Source organism: Sander vitreus, chromosome 1 (assembly GCF_031162955.1).
Source record: "Sander vitreus isolate 19-12246 chromosome 1, sanVit1, whole genome shotgun sequence".
NCBI classification, from domain to species: domain Eukaryota; kingdom Metazoa; phylum Chordata; class Actinopteri; order Perciformes; family Percidae; genus Sander; species Sander vitreus.
In genome coordinates, this window is record NC_135855.1 from 29,788,273 (window position 1) to 29,810,380 (window position 22,108).

Consider the following 22,108-nt stretch of genomic DNA (forward strand, 5'->3'; position numbering starts at 1 on the left):
AAGGAAACCACTCTGATGTTTCTACATTAGATATTAAGCTACAGCACGCACATGCCCAGTGTATGCGAAGGGTCATGTGATATGTGTTGTCCGACGTGTTAATATGGACGGAGAGCATTTTTGACACGGATTCTAAACGCTTGTATGGACGGAGATCGATTTTGTTTTAATAGGCCGTTTAAAAATGTAAAAAAATGAAAACATAGTAGTGTGGATGTAGCCTTGCCCACAGCCGCCATTAGGCTATGTGTGGGAGATTGCTTGCTTATTTACATAACTGTGTGCAATAGAAATTAGGTAAATATGGTGAATTCAAATTAATGTTGTTGATTGGTGACTATGCTTTTTATTTGTTTTTTTTAAATTTTTTTTATAAATCACACACACACACACGTCGCCACTTTGACCTGTGTGTAATCCAGCTGTGTTGATGGTGCGAGATGTTGAGAAGTCATAGCGGGCAGTTTATTAAAGCCTCATTTTGGGGGCTGGAGCAAAGTGTTTCTCAGGCAGGCACCATATAGTCTGACCTGTCCCCACTCTGTCCTCCTCCTGCAGTGTGTGATTAATGAAACTGCAGGACCGACGGAACAATGAAGTCTCCAGTGGCATATTGTGCTTCTAAAGATTGCCAGTGGCGATGTGCCCCCGGGCCCCACATCTCACCAGAGGAGTTTCCCATTTTTCATTCAATTTTTCACCAGGCTTATTTCCTGTCATTTCTTTTTAGTTCAGTTAATCTAACAAGATATACTGAGAGTTAATTTAGATTTTTAAGCAAGGATTTACTGATGTCTGAGACGTCTCCCACCGCTAGGTGGTGTTTCCTAAACTAAACGTGTTGCATTTTGCTCAAAGCAATGCCCCTCAGGCTCAGAGAAGACAATTACAGGAATGCAAGTGTCTCTTTAAGTTGTGTGAGATAAGGTTTCTCTCTCCTCAAGCACGTTCTGTTTAATTTGGGTGCTCACATTTACTTTCCTGGAGGCAAAAAAAGCTTAGCATTTCTCTTTTGTCACATTATTTTCAGCTCTTTGCAGAGATTCCTTTCCTATTGTGTTTTTGTCTGATCTGTGAGAAAGTCTCCCCTCTAATGTTTTGAACATTACACATTGTAGAATACAATTTAAATAACATTTGATGTATAGTATAATTTAAATGTTAGTAACACTGGATCACAGAGCTTTGTACTTACAGTTTGAGCAAACAGATTCCTTGAAATGTCAGTTCCTGTTGTCTTTCGAATCAAAGGGGAACTCCACCATCATGTCATTACACACCAACATCTGTTTGCCGGTCTTGTGGAGTACTATTGCTTGTGATCAAATAGTATCGCCTAAAGTTATTTGAGGTAATGTCGATTGGAGCTGAAGACTACAAGTCTGCAAATTTAACAAATGTGTGGGTGTGGAGTTAGAAAGAAGTGAGCCTACCGGATCTTTGTAGCGCGTCCCCTTACCACAATGCAGCTGTTTGGATTTGACCTTCTAAGATTACATTGTTTGAAATTCTTTGCTTTTGGATCGATTCATTGATGGATTAATATGTTGCCGTCCTATTTTCCTGTGACCAATACTTAATACTATCACACCTGTGCTGTGTGTGAAAACAAAACACTTATGACTAACGCACCATTGCTTACAGCAGTGGTTCCCAACCTGGGGTCCGGGAACCCCTCAGGGGGGCGGCAACGATCACAGGGGGTGTGCAAGTCTTTATCTGGTTTGAGGTTGAGGTAAAAAAAAAAATATTTGCACATGTTAAACAAATTATGATAATACACTAGAATATTTAATGTATAACAACTATATGTTTTTGCTCTCGCTTAAAATTGTAGGCAGGCTACTTAGTAGGCCAAACCTCCGGGACCTCTTAACCTGTGGCCCTTGCTGTCATCAGGTCAAGGGAGAAACGTAAAAGTGCTGATAACTCCTCTGTATCAAAAAAGAAAGTAAGGCTCTATCTCGAGAGTTACCTCAACTTCGGTTTCGGAGGGGGGGCTCAGCTTTTCTTAGCCATAAGTAGGGGGGGCGCCAAGGAAAAAAGGTTGGGAACCACTGGCTTACAGCACAGTCTTGTTGAGTGTGTTTGTGAGCGTTGGTGTGACTGCAGAGTGTGCACAAGCTCCTGAGGGAGAGAGGACCTGCACAACAGTGAGAGCCTGCAGTGTGTTGCTTTTCCCTCCAATGATCCACCTTGAGTGTCTCTCACTTGTCCCCAATCAGTCTCCAGCATGTCAGTTACAGCCCATGTCATTAACTCTGGGTGAGGGCTTTACACTGTACTGCTTGGCCAGGTGTAATAACCATAGGCTGTTAAAAATAGGTAATAACCCACACTGCATATTGTGAACTATTCTAGTTGTCCTGCTATGGATTATTCTAGTTCAGAACATTTGGAAACTTAAACTGCAGCAAAATACCACATACAGTATCCCGACCTGACTGCAGACCATTCAACACTTGACTGCATGTGGCACTGTTGCTGTAGTGTTATGGACTGTTGTTTTCACTATATTAAATGGACTGGACTTAAGGGGTGTGCAAAAAAATCGATTCACATTTGAATCGCAATTCAAGCTCTACCGATTCAAAATTGATTCATAGAATTCCATAAATCGATTCATATTAAAAAAATAAAAAAAAATAAAAAAATAAATGCAATCACATGGGAAAAGTAACTACACTTAAATACTGTGAATCATTTTTTTTTTTTTTTTTAAATCGAGAATCGGTATTACATCGAAAATCGATATCGAATCGTGACATTTTCTGAATCGTGCACCCCTACTGGACTTTCTTTTTTACTAACTTGGAGAAGATGGTGTGCTAGATTTAGGGAACTTTAATGATTAAAATGAAAATGACTATTTGAAAGAGTGCAAGAGCTGCGGTTTTGAATAGAAATAACATTAAGAATGTCTTTACAAGTGAGAGGTAAAAGGACTATTTGGTGACCATTTTATCAGCCATAATGTATATACTACACTTGCACATTTAGCCAGATGTAGCTAATACGTGTTGATTCTTAGAGTAGCCCTAACTACGAAATAAACTCTTGGCTTTTGTCTGGTTAATGCTTTCTTGACAATTAGCCCATTCAAGCAACAATCAAGGTTTTGTCAAGAAAGAAAATGCCACTGTTATTTTCATGTTTAAAAAGATAAGAGTGAACTGAGGCTTTACGCTCTTCAAAAACACCAGAGTGGCAGGTCTTTTTCTACATAAACAAGCTAGCTAGTAACAGACACGTAGCTAGCTAGCAGCTCGTTGGTTAAACGAGCCACAGCTGTCAGTTAGTGGACAGGAGTCAGAACCTCGCAGTTAAAAGCTTAAGCTCTTCATGTTCAACTATGACAATTGTTAAATAGTTAGAAACAAAAAGTTAGTTTTTTTTGTCATAGCCAATGTGGCTATTTCCCATACCAATGATGATTTGTCACCGTTAGTAAAATGTATTTATTCTTGACATTGAACGTTAAACATTCCTTGAGTTATTTACATTTTCAAGGCATGAGGCTGAACTGATTCAGCTGTAAGGTCCAAAGAGGGACATCTAGGGGAAGCAGTGATGGTGCTGCAGCTGCTATCATGCAGCCTACTTAGTTTTCAAAGTTCTTCTCAGGTTTGCAAGTACATTGTCATCAATGTCGTGGTCGTGGTCAGGGAGGGCTGACATTACCAAGGAATCTTTTGAACGAGCATTTTGTTGTTGTTTTTTGTTTTGTAATATGAATCAACCAGCAGCAACACTTTTAATGTGTGGTGCAAAATATCCAGCATTTGTAAAGTGACCAACCTTAAACCCCAAAAGGCTGTGCTCTTATCACTCCCTGAAGAATGCTGTCAGTTGGATTCCATTTAATAAAAGTGCTGACGGCTGTTCATTTGTTCATGCTGCTCTGTGGTTGTTACAACGTTGTGTGGGGTCGGAGCAGGTTAAGTCTTTTAGAGCACAGTGGGGTCTTTTTGAAAGCTGCCATACCTGAAGTGCAATGGGTCACAATAAGCGAAATATCGGAGTTTGAGCGAGTTGAATGTAGTGAATGCGATCAACAAAAAAAAAATTCCTGAGTTGCCTTGATAACCAGTCCCTCCAGAAAAATGCGATTTATGCGATCGCATAATTCAATGCATAATCAGCCAAAGTCCGCATATTTATGCGGGGGCCGCATTTCTTCAAATACGCCGCACTTTCGCCGCATAAATTGCAGATTTCCGCGCAAAATATGCAGGGCTTGCATGATTTCATAATCGCCGCATTTTCGTTGCAAAAAAGTCACATATATCTTAGCAGAAAGTTGAAAAATGTTGCGTTTACTTCACACAAGAGCAGCCATTTTCCCGTTGCCATGGGAACGTTATGAAGTGACGTTATGAAGTGACGTAATTGCGTGACGTGAACATCATCGAAAAGCTGCAAACCCCGCGATGAAGCCATGATGAAACCGCAGTTTTTGCAAGTTCCCGCAATTTCATCGCATAAAATTGCATGAATATCTTGCATATTCCATCGCATTTTTTAAGAAAACGTGCCACATAATCAAGGATGTTTGCCCGCAACAATCACAAAAAAACTTAATTTTTCTGGAAGGACTGGATAACAATGCTGTACAATGTATATGCCTTTGCCTCCACCAGTAGGACACCTGATTTAAGTTCAACCACCAATAACAAGTTAGAAATGTTCAGTGTAGTTTGTGTTGAATTATTTAACAATGCAATCATATTATGATATTTCAGTATTTTAAAATGTATATTCTTCCTATACTGTATGTTCCAGTCAGCTTAGACAAACCTTATTTGCATTGGTGCATTGATACAGCTGAATTGCAACATGTTTCTGTGTTTGATGAACATGCTTTTGGAATTTTGCAGTCAGCCACTTAACCAGCTGTAATTGGCTCCTTATTCTTGACAGCAATATACAAATTAATTAGCATTTCTTCATTTTGTTTCGCATTTAGTTATCTGCATGTGCTGCCGCATGTGGCATAGCTACAGTTACAAATATCAAAAAATATAGTACCGAGCCTTTTGTGCCTGTGAGATCTACGGAGCAGGAACACTACTATGTGGGATTCATTTCTAATATTTGAATTAAGAGAAAAGATTGAAATTATTGTTATATGTAAAGCTACATATTCTGTACATTTGTCTCACACATGTCTACCATTTCTCATTTCAGCTGTGAAGATCAGCAGACATCCAAGGCTGCAATTTCCTCAGCAATAAGGTAAGAAGCTGATGATGGGGGGGTGTGTGTGTGTGTGTGTGTGTGTGTGTGTGTGTCACCACTTGCGCATTAAAGAGAAGTAGCTGAAAATATGTGATTTGGCTTTTCATGAAATTGAATTAAACTGTGAAATCACACATTTGAATAATTGGAATAGAAACATTGCACTTTTAATGTTATTGACCTTGTGTTGACACAGAGTTGGAGCCAATTAAATCTTCCCATTTGCCAAATACTGTTATTATAGTGATGCTATGTTACTTTGGCCCAGTTCTATAGCAATTCACATTGTATCGCATACACTGTAGACACATCTTGGTAGTTGAGTTACATTAGGTATAGTCTCGCTTTGCCAGACCCTCCTCCGCTGAAAGAGGGTCTGGCTACTCCACACAGCATTCGGGGATGGGAGGAAAACGTGCTCTGGTTTAAAGTGCCCATATTATGAAACACTCACTTTGTCTGGGATTTGGGGTGTTATTTTGTGTCTCTGGTGCTTCCACATGCATACAAACTTGAAAAAAACAAACATCCATGCTGTTTTGAGTGAGATACGGGTTTCTGAATGTATCCTGCCTTCAGTCTCCGGGTGAGCTGTTCAAAATCGGCAGGGCTTTTTACGTCACTAGCCGAAAGGAGGTGGCTAACCGTAGCATGCTTGCTCGTTCTGAATGGCAAAACACTGCTACAACACACACTAGTTCGCCATAATCTACAAAAGAACTACTTACATGTCCCTATTCTGCAGGTATTCCACGCAAAGTTGGAAGTGTGCCCTCGTTTAGAAGAAGTCTCCCGGCTAATCCTGCCTTGTACTACTGAAGTCGTAAAAACAAGCAGCTAGCTAGATGATGTGATCTTACCTAACTACTGCGCATGTGCGACTGCCAACAAAGATGCTACAGCAGTGAGAGGTCTCACTCTGTAGCTAAAACAGAGACCTGAACACAGGGTGAAAAGTTCCACACACACGGAGCCTCTGCAAAATAGTCGTGGGAGAGAAAACTCAGATTGGACAGATAGTCTAGCTAGCTTCTTTTTTTTCTGTCTTTATGGTTCACTCTCTTACACTCACTTACACAATCACACAAACGCAGTGAAAGCAGGGTGTTGGACCTGTGTCATACAGTATGAACTTCACCTCGAGAACTCGGTCTAAAGTATAATGCCTCCTGCATCCTACTGTATTAGTCCTTGGAGCCGTTGAGACTAAACCGTCTACTTTCTCTCCGTTTTTGTTTGCCCAGCAAGCGAGCGTATGTAAGCCAGACAGACCACCTGGTTTAAAGCCACTTGTTTAAAGCCAGGTGCACTACCATGTGATCGCTTCTGTGGACACAAAATACGTTGCTAATGACTTTTAGATAATTAATGGAAGTTCATAGAATTTGTAAAAAATAAAAATAAAGTGTGTGTGCCTGAACATCTGCATCTCTCCATGACAGTATACAATAATGTAAATTTTCAAGCTGACTCAGTGAGCTACTTTCAGAGGGCAAATACAGTAACTGGCAGCATCTGGTGCCCAGCCTCTCACTGTTACCACGCTCCACTCCACAAATGAGGTTTACAGTTGCAGTACATTTTAGTTTTCCAACGATTAATGACCTCTGATGTTGATTTGTCTCATGCCATGCTTCAATAACGGCCAGATCTCAACTTAATTGATTGTGCGTTGAGTCCAGCTGAAATCCAATGAGACTACAGGTTAAATATTGGTTTTTTGAAGTAGTAAAATGTAAGTGATCCTCTGGATTGTCCTTTTCGTATGTGTCTGCTGAAAAGAGCTTCTTTTTCCCTTTTGGTTTTGACAGTGTTTAGCATCGCTGCAGGTGGTCTGGAAAGCACAGGGCAGAAAACAGATCTGTGGTCTACAGTGTTTAAAACATAGACTGTATAAAATAGGCTTGAAACCAAACATAATGTGTTTTTAAGGGTGATAAATAACCTGCAGCAATTCTGACAGCACTTAAAAAAAGAAGAAATGCAGTACATTTTAAAAGGGTGCCATGTTCTCATTTTGGAAGGAATTCAATTATCATGACACATGCTGTAGCGCCTCATTCGTTTTTTTTTAATCTATAAACTACCAAGAGCTCTGCTATTGATGGGCAGCTGTGAACCTAATTTTGTTACCTATTAACCCTAATAGAATTCTTTTTTGTTACTGTAGCAGGCATAATTTTAGCTTTATTTCCTCAGCCAAGAGGAATAAAACATTTAATTGAAACTGGAACATGATCGCGTCTCTAGTTATGGAAAGTATAATTACAATGCGAGTAGGTTTATTGCATTTTAAACATCCCAAATTTGAAGGGTGGTGTTTGTTTCTGGGTGGTTGTTTACCGTCAGCCACTTTCTTCCCAACTTGGTCAATTCATTCTATATACCTTTTTAAGTGCAACTAAACAGCTCTGCCACGTTTTCTCTAAATAGTTCCATTCCCAGCCTGACCGATCTCATGTTTAGACGTTCCTCACAGAGTGTATTCCTCTGGACCTGGGCCAGTAGGCCACAGCCAGGATCGACTCTGCAGTCATTTTCTGAAAAACTGGGACTGCATCCAGATTCAAACTCAGTGGGGCTGCAAGAGGATAAAAATCTACGTAACAGATCATTGTACTTTTTCATTATGAATATTTTTATTATGTAGTCTTAACTGTTGTCACAGTAGACATTTAAGACTTAAATATCTTCGGCTGCAATGTGTTGAACTATGGCTTGGACCCCCCCCCCCCCCCCCCGTTCTTTAGGAATCATGTGTATAGATATGTACAAGCATGGTCATGGTTGACAGTGACACAGACTTTATTAACTATTGATTGTAAAGGCAGCGGTCACATCTTACTATGACCCGATGTTGTGGAATTATTGAGTCAACACAGCAGCATCATTTAGCAGCCCTGTTGCATGCAGTTAATACAGGTCTATTTCTCAGAACCTGGTGACAACTGGGTCTGTTACTCGGCTCTCTGTGCTGACTGTTTATGGACTTACAGGATGTGGTTAATCCGTCAAGTGTTCCCTAAACAAGCTCTTCTGTACTTGACAGACAAAGAGATGATGTCACACACAGCAGAGCAGACAGGTTTGTAGCAAAACCTACTTGCTTGACACCGTTATACATTTCCTTTCAAGCTTATAGGACGTGAGTGATTCACAACATTTTGGGTCAAGTATCAGTTAAAAGTACACAGCGCTATCACGATTAATCACAAGAATCGTGGCAAACGAATTATTTAGTGCAGCTCCTAGTTGGATGTGAAATATTAGTGATGGCAGGAGAAGTGAGCATCAGGGCTGCGATGTGACTAATCAGTCAGTGTATGTATTATTTATTTTATGGTCTTGGTGCCTCTTAACCAAGCCTGGAACATGACTAGCTCTTGACCACATCTTACTCACTCTTGAGTCTTCCAAGCTGTCACTGCATTCCTTCCACCGACAGACATTTTACTGGTAAGCAGTGATCATGCCTCCTGGTGGGGGTGACCAAGGCCATCGACCGAGGCCGCCGCCACCACCACCACCACCACAGCAGCTGGCTGGCACCGTCGCAGTGAATCACCTGTCTTTTCCTGGCAGGGTGGCCGTCCCATCGAGAGGGTTAATCCCAGATGCATCAGCGCCAAATATTTTAGAACAGGCCTCAGTGTCTAGAAACACATTGGCCTCCCTGGCATTCATATCTAAGCGGCAACCATGGGTCTCCCCTCAGGATTTTTTTTTCTGTCCTCAAATTATGCCTGTGTTTATGCGTGTTGAAACAAACAAGTCAAACAGCAAACTGCCTGGCCCTGATATTTTTGCAATGAGAGGTTTCTGATATAAATGTGACCCCTTGGGCACCCGGATAGCTCTGTTGGTAGAGTAGGCACCCATATATAGAGGTTTACTCCTCGACGCAGCAGGCCCGGGTTCGACTCCGACCTGCGACCCTGTGCTGCATGTCCCTCCCCCCTCTCTATCTCCCCTTTCATTTCTTCAGCTGTCCTGTCATAAAGGCCTAAAAATGCCCAACAAATAATCTTTAAAAAAACACTTTTACAACCAACAAAATCAAAAAATGTTCTTGGGCTAGAAGCCTCTGAAATAGAAATTGAGCAAGTATAAGAGGATATCAGATTCTTAATAATGGGCCAATATTGGCCTGATCTTGATTGACACAGTCCTATCCTTTTTCCGTTCGACCTGCAGATGTATTATCATGTTTTATACTCATTATACCTGCAACAGTTTCAATACTTTAATGTAGTATTACTGACTCCAACTAATGGCATGGTTCTTACTATCTCTATCCCCATCTGATTCTAACCTCAGATTCAAATCGATTTTAAAAGCAAATATGATTCATCCATACTGTATTCAAATCAGTCTTTATTCTGCTGAAGGCAGTGAAATTATTATTGAGGAAACGGCCTAGACTAAATCTTGGTCTGACAGCCAGAATTATCCCTGACCTTTAAACTACACCAGAAAGTCCCACAAGCAAGACAATCCCCTCAGTAACTGTTAAACGTACACCAAAGCACAGAGACTATGTGGACCTTTAGTACATGGTAGGTTTTATTGATTCCCATCTCCTTATAATTTGCCCATGCAACCTCAGGGTCTAGGGATGTGTATGTGACATGGGTACAGATGGCCAAAAATGCCTGACTGGAGATAACTTAACAAACATCTCTGCCTCAGCCCTTTTTGATCCACACTATAAGATACAAAAATGCATATACATGCTGGAGCAGTGCTGGCTCTTTGATTAGCACATGAACTGGGGTGTAAAGCAGAAAGGAAGAATGATCTTTTAAATAAGTAAAAGTTGCAATACCACAATGTAAACCAACCCACTCCATTATAAGTAAAAGCATTATAGAAGTACAGATGTTGCAGCAGCAAAACGTACAAAAGTGAGACTATTTGGTGAATAGTAACCTCTGCTGCTACAAATTACAGATATGGGATACTCAGCTAAACTACAGTTTAGCTAAAATTAAAAGCTGTTGTAACGATAATGCAAGTTTTTCCATTAACATTTTCAGTTACTGAGACTGTTTTATATGGATGCGAATTACAGGCTAGGTTACAATATTAACTATTTTGACCATTTTATCTTTGGCATAAAAATGGGCAACTTAAAGAAAATGCTGAATATATGCACAACACATCAGCTAGCAATAGCTTTAATCCACAAATATATCGAGCAACAAATATCAGTTAAACTCTAGGGTTATGTCATATCCATGCCTTATAACAGATCAGATATTAGTCAGGCTACAACCAGTCTCTGTTACCATGGCAACCTGTATTTGAACACGTCCTCAAGTGGCAATATAGTAGTCAGAGTAATGTTAAAGGCTGAATCTATAGGGTACTCTAAGTGAAAAAAAACAAAGCAATGTTCTTTAAAGGAATACTGAAATGTGGGAGTGAGTAAGGGTTGTAATAGAAGATTAACTAACACCAAATGAGTGGTGGCTCATGAATGCATAGCCTCTCACTGCCCCTCGTGTTTTTAAAGTACCAAGAGAGAGAATGTGGTTTGGCTTTAGATTTCAAATTGATTCCCTCCTCCGGTGAAGAGGCTGAATTGATCCCAGGTCCATCCCTCTCTCGTGGTTTACCTTCAGCTTGGAGACACTTAGAAATCTAGGAGACCGTTTCTTCCCTTTTTATGACCTTATAAAACATTAACAAAGTATACATTACCACGTTAGGTGCGACTCTATACTGTATTATGTTGAATAAGGCATTACCATCAAGCTCCATGTTGGCAGTGTTGGCCAACTGTTTGCCTTTCTTCTCCGCTGCATGAAATTCGACACCTGCGTTGGTGCTGCTGCCGACATAGAGGCATCACCTGTCTGTCTGAAACATTTGCCATCTCTCTCTCTCTCACTCTTACACATAAATGCAAATGTACACACGCAAAAACACACAGGCAGATATGTAGTTTCTGTCACTCAGGAGGTGTGCAGTCTGTCACCTGACTCTACCACCAACCAGGTGGATAATAATGCTTACAGGCTTTGTTTCTCACATGTAGCTTCCTTTTTTTTTTTTTTTTAAGTAGAGGGGTGTGAAGATGTGTGTGCGTATCCTTGTGCATTTCTGTACATAAGTGTTAGAACTGTCTGGTGCCATGGTGAAGAGCAAATAAACTGGAGTTTTAAGCTGTAAATATTTGTATCCCCTCTGGCATGTAGGTGAAACCTATTAATTCAATTTGTCTCATCCTTTCTTTGATGCAGCAGATTATTCTACACCCCAATTCTGGCCTTGTGCCATTTAAGAAATGGATAAAGTGTAATTTGTGGACACATTTCTGCCACCATGCCCCTCCCTTACTCAGGAGCATATATTACATTTTTTTTCTTACTGACTGAAACAGTGGAATTAATGATCAGCATGTTTTACTTTGATTCTAACAGAGAAAACAAGCAAAGGCCTTGTGGAACCCAATCATAAATATTCCTTGACAAGATTAATTTGAAACCTCAAGCATGCATTCACTTCCACATTCATTCCTGTAGACTCTCTTCGTAAGAATACTCTCTTTGACAGATCTGAAAGGCTTTCAATCAGCCTATATATCAGGCAGAGCGATATTTACCCAGTGCCCGCAGCCCCATTCAGTCTGCTGTATGATGATGACCTCATTCTGAACTGTGCTGGCTCACTGGTCTGTGACTAAGACTGTATGCTTTAGATCAGTTCCATTTCTGCCCGATGAGTAGTCAGCGAGGGAGAGAGAGTCTCTAATGTGTTTTTTACGCTGTGTTTGCATGGAAATGACGACAGTGGTGATAGAAAACTGGTTTATTTGCAGCTGAGGTTATTTAAAAGAAGAGGCTGGCCTGCTCCGGAAAACTGTTTGAAACGGATTCATCATTGAATGATAGTCAAGACTTCCAACACTACTGTACGTGTATATAGGAGGGTGTGCAGCTAAGAAGACAATGATTAATATATTGAAACACTTGAAAGGCCTATAGCGATGAGTAGCAATAGAACAGGTCAGCAGGCTGCCAGCTGTGCATGGGGCTCTAATAAAAGTGATACTCCACTCAGCTTTTACATAAGCATCAACACAAGGACAAAAGTGTAATGGATGAAACTGTGTTTGTCCGTACTTCATGTAATCTGCGAACTGTAGTTAAACCTAGCTTTACTTCTGAAGCCACGGATACTCTGATAGCCACAGTTGTCATTTCAGCTGACAAAATCTGCATTCATCTGCTGGAAATTAGATGCCCTGCTTTTGTTTACTTGTGTTTGAAATGCCAGAAGAATATAAAAAAACATTGATAATTCTGACAACTTTCTCCTTGAGTGAGTTTTAAGCGAAAATAAAGGTAAGATGCCTAGGGAAATTAATAGATAGAATAGAATACACTTTATTATCCCTGATGGGGAAATTTGTCTTGGGCATAAGGTTACAATCTGTTGCTTCACAACACAAACATGTAACAGAGACACCATTCTAAAATCAACACAAAATCAACCTAATAACATCTTAGGACATGAAGGACATATCTGACTGTACAGACAATATGACATCTTTAAAAAGTGACTGTAAGAATTTAAAGTGCTATGTGCAAAAAGTTCTGGTGTATTTATTTGCACTTTGCTCTGTTGTGCTAAGATTAGGTGGCATAGCAGCAAAGAGAGAGTCCAAAACGGATGCATGATGTAGATAAACAAACACTGGTTTGTACAGAAAGTGGTCAAAACGGTACAGAAAAGGTTCTAGTGGGAATTCAAGTCTCAAAGTTAACTGAACGTGAAAGCATCTAACAGATTTCTTTAGCTCACATGAGCAAATCCACTGATTTTGATGATTCCGTATTACTGAATTTTGTGCGACAGGGTCCTATCACAAAGATTTCCCTCATAATACCTTTTAAACTAGACCTGATTTGGATGGTAATGAGGAAGCCTGACAAAGTGGTGCATCACACAGCCCATTTATTATTTTGTAGCAATGCATATAAAATAGATGGATCATAATATGTGTCATGTTCCAGGGGCAAATTAGCCCACCCTCCCGCCATGCACTTGTTAGCCAGGAATAATTTTAATAAAGCGCTGTTACAGTCTTTTAGTAGCAGACATGTCTAGTTTAAACTTTCCATCTTGGTGTCTGCTATAAGTTCCATAACTTTAGAAATGGGGTTTTTCTACAGTCAGATTAATTTAAAAAAATATATTTATTGACTTTCCAGCAGCCCTTATCCGTACTGCATTTCCTGAGGCCATGTATGGTGTCAGAGTGAAAGCCACTGTCATGATAAGGTTGTATTGTGCTGTGCATTTTTCCATTGCAGGGTGCCAAGTGCCATTGCTTTAGGTCAGAAACAATATGCTTTTAACTGCCAATTAGAAAATACATCTCTGCCATATAAGTCCAACTGCAATCAAATTTAGTCTAACTTTTTTGTCAAAAACAGTATTGTTAGTAGTTTATTATTAAAAGAAAAGAACAAGGTGTTTGGTCTATAATATATAAATATCTTTCTCCCTTTTGGTGTCACATATTTTCTCTAAGGAGAACAGAGGAAAAGTGATTTACAGAGCAGATATGTGTGCTGTAGCAGACACAAAAATGGCCGTTTTAAACTTTAAACACAGCTAAACCAGAGAAAACAGATGGACTAATTACCATGCCTGTAGTAGCCCAGTTTGGCCCTTGTGTCGAAACTAGGCTACCAACATGCTCTGGCAAAATATATTGAATGTGTTGATGTGGTCCAAAACTAGGATTGGCCTGTTTCACTTGTGGGCTGTTCTATTATTGGATTAGAGGCCATGTTACTGTAATAGGGCCTGGGCATTCCCAGCAGGCACTGCTCTGCCTCATTGATCTATTGAACAATGTCTACATGTTCCAGTGCTCGGTCTCATTTGCCTTTTAACTCATGAGCATTTGTCCAACTCTTAGGTTGGCAGTTTTTTGCCAACGAAAGAAAATCGGCTACTGTGTGTGTGTGTGTGTGAAAACAGTGGCAAAATGTAACCGGCATTCCTTGATCTATGGTGTTCTCTCTGCGCTGCTTCTGTCCTACTTTTGGTGTTATGTCTGTATTTACTGTATCTAATGTATGTCAAAGCCCAGGTCTCTTAGTTAATGAGTCAAATACTATAAACACAAACTATACCAGCAGCTCACATTGTTTGACATCTGTCAACACATGTTCTCTTGAATGGGTATTTCCCAGCTCCAGTAGAATGGGGCTCCAGCCTCATCCTGAAACAAGGGAACAGTCTTGTCAGGTGATTAGATTATTGACAGACGTTGCACTGCATTTACAGAGCGCCCAGGTAACCTGCTCAATTAAGGCCCAGTCACACTATTATTTAAAATAGTGAAATTTCTCAATTCATTCCAATGTTTTTTTTTTGTTCCAATGGATCGGTTTGTTTGACCTCCGCCAAAATGACACATCCAGGGTGCCTTCAGTTCTGCTCCAGGCCACACTTGTTGAGGAGTAGTTGCAGTATCAACTGTCCTAGTGGCCTCACCCCCACAATGTCTTTAAGAGCAGATATGTACGTTTTCAGTATGTGCCTTTGTTTTGGGATCAATATGATACAAGGCTAAAAAGCACCTTCAGGGCTCGGCGGCTTGAATGCAGCTGGCTCTACCCATGATCCCTTACTATGCTTATCTTTACTGTAGGGAAACTTAGGGCTGGCTTTACATGTGCTCTTCATCAATTCATAATTTTTGGGCTTTTCAGAAACATGTTAAAGTTAATGCAAATAGTAGTTTGGCAAAAACGAGACATCAGCCATGCTAGCAGCTCTGCGAGGCTGCACTTGGGGACGCACAGTGGTGCTTTGAGCTAAATGCTAATGTCACCATGCAACCATGTCCGCAATGATGGTGCTAACATGTTGATGTTTAGCAGATATAATGTTAATCATTTTCATCTTAGTTTAGCATGTTAGCAGACTAACCATCGCCAATTAGCACATTACACACAGTACATCAGAGGCTGATGGAAACATCATTAGCTTTGCAGGTATTTAGTCATTAACAGAAAGTATTGGACAGAGTGAAAACGTTTCATGATTATCCATCCCATAGTTGTTGAGATATTTTGCTAAAATACCAAAAACATCAACCTCATGGTGGTGCTAAAGGGTGGGTTTGGGGATCACCAATGTCGGTCAGATTTCAGATCTCCAGATATCCTATGGAAGCCGCGAATGTCTGTACCAAATTTCACTGCAGTCCACCCAATAACTGAGATATTTCAGGGTGGGCCAAAGCGCTGGACTGACCAGCAGACGGACGTTGCTGTCCGTAGAACCATGCTGCTAACATGGCTTAAAATTCTTAACTCAAGGCCCACTTGCTTTGTTTGTCACAAACTTTCAACTGCATTTCATCAGCATGGAGCAGTTGTCATAGAGATGGTTCAGTTGTCATCTGACCTACAGTAAGCATTGAACGTGATGAATTTATCTATCTATGACTAGGGCTAGTCACTATGCACAATTATACATATCCTGAAAATTCCTATTAATTATTTACCCAAAAGCAAGTCCACTATGATTAAATTGGCCGTGAATGGGCTTCTGCTGTCGGTGGTGTAAACCACATGAAAAATGTGAGTGGTACTGTTGAATATTCTTTGTTATGTGAGCCTGCAGTAGATCAAAGACGTGTAGGTGTAACTGATGCAGTAGTGTTTAATGTCAGGAGGAGGAGAGATGCATTGTACTTATGTATTACAGAGTAGGAGAATACAGCGTATTAATGATTATGGATTTGTGTGTTCTGTCTGTGTCTTTTGTTTTGCAATGTATTGGTGGTTCAGTGGGTCCTTTTTTTCTGCTCAAAGGGTTTACTTCTGTTATATGCAATTTTGGATGTGAAATGTGCATTGATATCTTATGACTGATGACTGCAAAAGGGTTGTTGATGTTGCGGAGAGTACCACTGCTTCTCGCTTGTTTGTCAAGAGTTAGTATTTATAGTGAGGTGCAATGCTGAAAGCTAGGCCTGTAAAGTAGACCGATAAAGCTGCAGATTGACGGCACCCTGGTGCAGCAGGTGGATGGGTCTGGCAGTCAGATACAGCAGGCTGGTAAATAAAGCATGAACGCAAACAGATGGTCCTGCATCCAGATGGATTCATCAGCATGGAGAGAGATGGAGCAGGTTGCTGTATGTGAGACTACTACGGTGGCCCTGAAGTGCAAATCACAACAGCAAATAGAAAAACGCAACAGCAAATCATAAAACACAACGGCAAATAGGAAAACACGACAGCAAACATGAAAAGCACGACAGCAAACATGAAAGCACGACAGCAAACATGAAAACACGACAGCAAATGGGAAAACACGACAGCAAATATGAAAACACAATGGCATTAACTTCTACCGGAAAAGGTAGGGCCTATCTAGTAGAGGATGGACCCTCCTGATTGGACAGACAGACGGTCTGTCTTTTAACAGGAAGGAGAGGTGAAAAACACGGAAAAGCGCCTACTTTTAACAGAGAGACAGTCCGTCTGTCCTTTCAGGAGGCTCTGTCCTCTGCTAGATAGGCCCTACCTTTTCCGGTAGAAGTTAATGCCGTTTTGTTTTCGTATTTGCTGTCGTGTTTGTCATATTTGCTGTCGTGTTTTCATATTTGCCGTTGTGTGTTTTCCTATTTGCCGTTGCGTGTTTTCCTATTTGCCGTCGTGTGTTTTCCTATTTGCCGTCGTGTTTTCCTATTTGCCGTCGTGTTTTATGATTTGCTGTTGCGTTTTTCTATTTGCTGTTGTGATATGCACTTCAGGGCCACCGTAGACTACACTGCTGTAGTCCTCTCTGAAAATACAATACCTCTCAATGTAGTATTTCCACTTGCTTAATCTGTTTCTTGCAGTGTACAATTGCAAAGTATACTGCTAAAACATCTTGTTCTTCTGCATCTGTAATTTTATCAACTTATTAGTCTTAATTGACCTGAAAAGGCTGTTTAGCTCACAAAATGTCAAATACAGGATTGGATAATGGAGCTATTGTTTTTTCATATATTAGGTTATTGGATTAAAGGCATTTTTCCATTCAACATTTCCACTCATAAGATGCGAGTATGACTAACAATATACCATTCAAATATTATTAGCCGTGCTAGTGGCAAAAATGGCACAACTTTGGTCCAGACATACAGTATCTCAACAACTACTGGATGAATTGCCATGAGATTTTGTACGGACATTCATGGTTTTGTTCATTGACAATATATAAAGGTATAAAGATATAAAGAATCATGTACATATATTGTTTTAATAGATAATACTTTGTGCTCATGCTAGTGATTGTATTGGTACACATCTGTAAATGGTATCCTAGTTATTGTTTGGTAAAAATATGCTTTTAAAGCATGTCCTACTCTTTATTTATTTATATAAAAAATATAAAAAAGTACACATGTGCAACTATTATTTTGATGTTCTTACATCTACTGTTTTTGTTTTTACACAAAACATTAGGATTACATTTTTTGAAATGGAGAGAGCTGTCTGTTGAATTACATTAGGTCCATACATGATTATTACTAAGGTGGGTTTGTTCCATACACACTAGAGCCATATTCCAACACTGGATTTGGTAGCAACTTAATGAGTTGGTTGTGCTCAAGTGTTTTGGGGCCTTTATCTGTTCCTTATAGTGTACAATAGTAAAGTCTGCTGTTAAAGCGTCTTGTGCTTCTGTAATTGTATCAATTTATTAGTCTTAATTGAGTTATTGGATTAAAAATATTTCCCCCATGATACTACTGGAGTATGACTAAAAAGATGCCCTTCTAACATAATGTATCATCATTAGCTTTATTGGCGTGTGTAGCAACATTGGTCAAAATGTTATCCAGCTGCATGTTTGAAACTAATTTGGTCCAATTTAGCAAACTGGGCAGTAGCTGGGGCTCATGGTCAAATTGGTTACCTGTATCAATATTGATAATAAACATTTGTTTTGGTATTCTGTCTCTCCTTCAAAAAGCCTTAAAGCAATTTCTCTAGTGTTATCATTTAGAAGTATAAGCTATCAAACTAAGAAATCCAAGCTATGTCTATACAGGACACAGCTTAGAGCTGCATTGTCTTTTTGTCTTTTAGCATGCCTCAAATGTATTGATATTTAGGAAGAGGCTCACACAGATGTGATGGAAGGACATAGTTGCAATAAACAAGTCAGATATTCATAAACTTGTAGATCAATTACAGTGAAATGAAAAGGCACCTCAAGTGCGGTGGATTGCAGCAAAGTTAAATACACTGAGCCTTGATGTGGCGTTATGTTAAAATCCCAAAGTGATTTCTGCATTGGTAGTTACACTGCCATAAATAAGCTAGTTCATTCTCTGTAGTCCTGCCGAGCCTGCTGGTGGTTCCACTGATAACCATTACATCATATTATTAGTTTATCATGTTCTTTCCTCATTGCTTCCTCTTATCTCCTTGCTTTTTCCTGCTGCTTGTCTGCTCATTCTTCAGACTTGTAAAGGCTGTTGCTGCAGCGATTACAGTCTAAAAGAGGAAAATCACATTATTTTATCTGTTTGTGGAGGCGAACACATACCACCCCAAAGGTAAAAACCAGAGGTCTGTGATCAAATCAAAACAGAAACACTGTGACTCTGAACAAGATAGCGATGCTTTATGGATTCATAGGTGGATTTCAAAAATGCGTTCATATACTTGTAAATCCCGCTCGTCCCTGTCAGTGTTTCCACAAAGTCGCTTTTGTTGCTTTCATTCACTGAAGTAACTCTTGGGCTGGTTTTTAAAGGGCATCACTGAGAGTTTTGTCTGCCTTCATCCTTCCTTTGAGAGACCTTTTCATTGTGACAGATTTGGTTTAACAGTATGGGATCACTAGAATAACGGGCCATATCTGTTTTAGGAAGGTGTTGTCTTTAAAGCTCAGTGAGGCTCTGACAGTGTGAGTGATTGTAAGAAAGTTTTTGGCTTTAGTCCAACCGCTACCAACAGGAGGTATGTGAAAGTGCTGGACTGATTGAGATAGAGCCCAAAGCAATAGCTGAGACGAACTAACAGGCTACACTAAACATAGTGCACCAATGAGGGCAGTTATTAAGCCCAACCAAAACATTTTGTTTTTTATATTCTGAGAATTCTTTTTAATGATTTTTTTTTTTTTTTTTATGTGTTAATATATTATATAGTAGAGATACATGCTAGCTAGTTTCAGCTGAGTGTCAACATTGTGTGCCAGACAAACACCTTCACTGCTATATGTGAATACATCTCACATAGGAGCCAGATTCTAAACGTCTGAGTCGGGGTCAGAAGCGAGCGGAGTGGATGAGGGGCCGTCTGTGTACTTCAACCATGGCCAGGACTGATCCCTCACCTTTGACTCCCTGGCACAGAGGGGCTTAGTGTTCCCTTTTATACCCAGACAGGAGGTTCTCTGTAAGGGAGGTCACAGCTTTCTTCCCTTCTTCCTGCATTTAATCTCTGAACCACAGCAGTGTTTAATCATATTTGTAGTATATTTAAGTTGATATGGTGAACCTAGTAGCAACCTGTGGTTTTTTTTTTTTTTTTTTTTTTTTTGTTTTTTTTTGTTAACTTTAAATCTGGTAAGAGAATATTCAGCATGCAAACCGTGAAGGACCCATACTGACTTTAACTTTGGAAGATAACAAGCTGGAAATTTCTTTCCTGCCTCTGAACACACATCATCGTCTTCAAATATACAGACTCCTGTTGTCACTGGGAAAGAAATCGATTTAACGGTGCAGTGTTTTCAGAAGTGGTTTGTTTCAACCATCTCGTATGAAAAAGACATAATGGAGAAGTGCCTCTCCAGTATCAGTTGTTGTGGGTAGCTTTGTTGCTTTATTTGACATTTTAAAGTCTCTTGTTCAGAATATTATATCAGTCTTTTCTCTGTCCCCAGGAGGGACCAGATGGGCCGTTTTCAACAAGTGATACATTTTCTTGTTGGCTCTTTTGTTTTATGAAACATAACAATGCCCTCACTGTGCACCAATTAGCACTTTTGTTCAAATTCATAAAATGTCATTGTTTATGACAAGGGAAAGGTGTGTGTGTGTGTGTGTGTGTGTGTAAATAATAAAAAAAAATTTTTATCTGTTTAATCAAGCAGTTAATAACTGCTGCATCGCTGTTTAATAATAACAGCGATGCCACAGTGGATTAATTTAACTTTTAATTATCAAATTCGAAAATAACAATTATCCCATTTGCAAGAGAAATGTGTACCTGACTGGGTGTAAAGTGTATACGCCCTCTCTGTAACATCAGGAAATTCATTCTTCTCCTCCAACATCTGGCTCATTTATCACAGTCAATGAGTTTCATCACTGTGCTCAAGTTTTGCCCCTTCCTGGACTTGTGCCATGCAATAAACTCAACCTCTGCTGCGCTGCCCTTCCCCTCTTTGTCCTCCTTGTTTTGCGCAGGTGTAGCTGCAGCCCCCGCCCACACCGCCTGCCAAGATGGTGGTGCTGTCGCTGAAAATCTGCGTTCGCCAGTGCAACGTTGTGAAGACAATGCAGTTTGAGCCCTCCACAGCCGTCTATGACGCCTGTAGGATAATCAGAGAGAGGGTCCCTGAGGCTCAAACTGGACAGGGTAAGAATGATAAAAGGACACTGGTTGGGCTGTAAACTGTAAAAGATACAGGACTGCAAAGGAACAATGAAAGAGAACAAACGCAGTATGTTTGTGCTATGATTAGTCAGGAGTTTTCAATGCTACAAATGTAAATAGGTCTATTTATTCACATAACCGTGCACTTAACAATTAATCACAACATTTAATGACTGTAACTAAATCAGATTTTGCAGATTAATACTTCAACTTCAGTATTTGGATGTTCGGAGGCTTACAAACTAGTTTAAATACACTTAAAATGTAGCCTGACAAGCCAGACCCACATCAAGAGGATGAGATGGCTGGGTCAGACTTTACTGTTCCATCTGACGGCATCAGCATTCCCACATGCATCACCATGTTTACAGACAAGGTGATGTGTTTTTGAGGGGACGTTGTTGCGCGTTGATTGTTCTCCACTATAGCACACTACATTGAGCAATAGTTGCGCCCATCGTTCAGTATAGTTCCCGATGCCCCATGTCGGTCTCATTATGGAGGTGTACTCTGATCCCAGCATAAGGAATAACTTCCATCACAACAGTCTCTAAAATGCTGATGTTTCTCCTCACTGCTCCAGCTTCAGACTATGGTCTGTTTCTGTCTGATGAAGACCCCAGGAAAGGCATCTGGCTGGAGTCTGGAAGGACTCTGGACTACTACATGCTTCGCAATGGGGTAAGTATATCAATCTGTTTAACCCAACACACACACACACACACACACACACACACACACACACACACACACTTCATGTCCTAAACACATTTGCATTTATATGCAGGTTATGTATATAGTTGTTGTTTTAGTTACTTCCAAACTCCATGCATGATTCCAGATGTTTTAATGGCCAACAACTAAACAAGGTAGCACAATGTGATGATCCTTATTTGAACATAGCATTAAGGAGTGCTTTATGATGGAGGAAATAATACAAACAATTTAGTTCATTTAAATTGTATTAATCCTTCAATAACAACTGGGAACAAAGACAGTGTACAATATAATTTATGCCTAAAACATACACAGCAGTACAAAAACAGAAGGAGAATGAGAGATTAAAAGCACAGGATCAAATTGGATATCGAGAAGAAAAATGAGCACATCAAAGGAATCTTTTAAAAGTGACTTTAAAGAAGTGCTTTAGCCAGCTGTAGTTCCTTTGCCAGTCTCTGATCCCTGCTGCTAAATGCCCGAGCGACTCTGGTTTGTCGTGTAGTGCA

The 22,108-nt window shown here is 40.0% G+C and overlaps 1 protein-coding gene across 1 annotated transcript in view; it reads left to right on the forward strand.

The window, feature by feature from the left end:
• Nucleotides 1-22,108, forward strand: part of tln2a (talin 2a) — a 93,060-nt gene that overhangs the window by 18,682 nt on the left and 52,270 nt on the right. Inside the window, exons 2-4 of the mRNA XM_078251936.1 lie at nucleotides 5,188-5,235; nucleotides 20,693-20,864; nucleotides 21,466-21,563. Of these exons, the coding sequence (XP_078108062.1) occupies nucleotides 20,729-20,864; nucleotides 21,466-21,563 (234 nt within the window). The 5' untranslated portion in view covers nucleotides 5,188-5,235; nucleotides 20,693-20,728. The remainder of the gene's footprint in view (nucleotides 1-5,187; nucleotides 5,236-20,692; nucleotides 20,865-21,465; nucleotides 21,564-22,108) is intronic.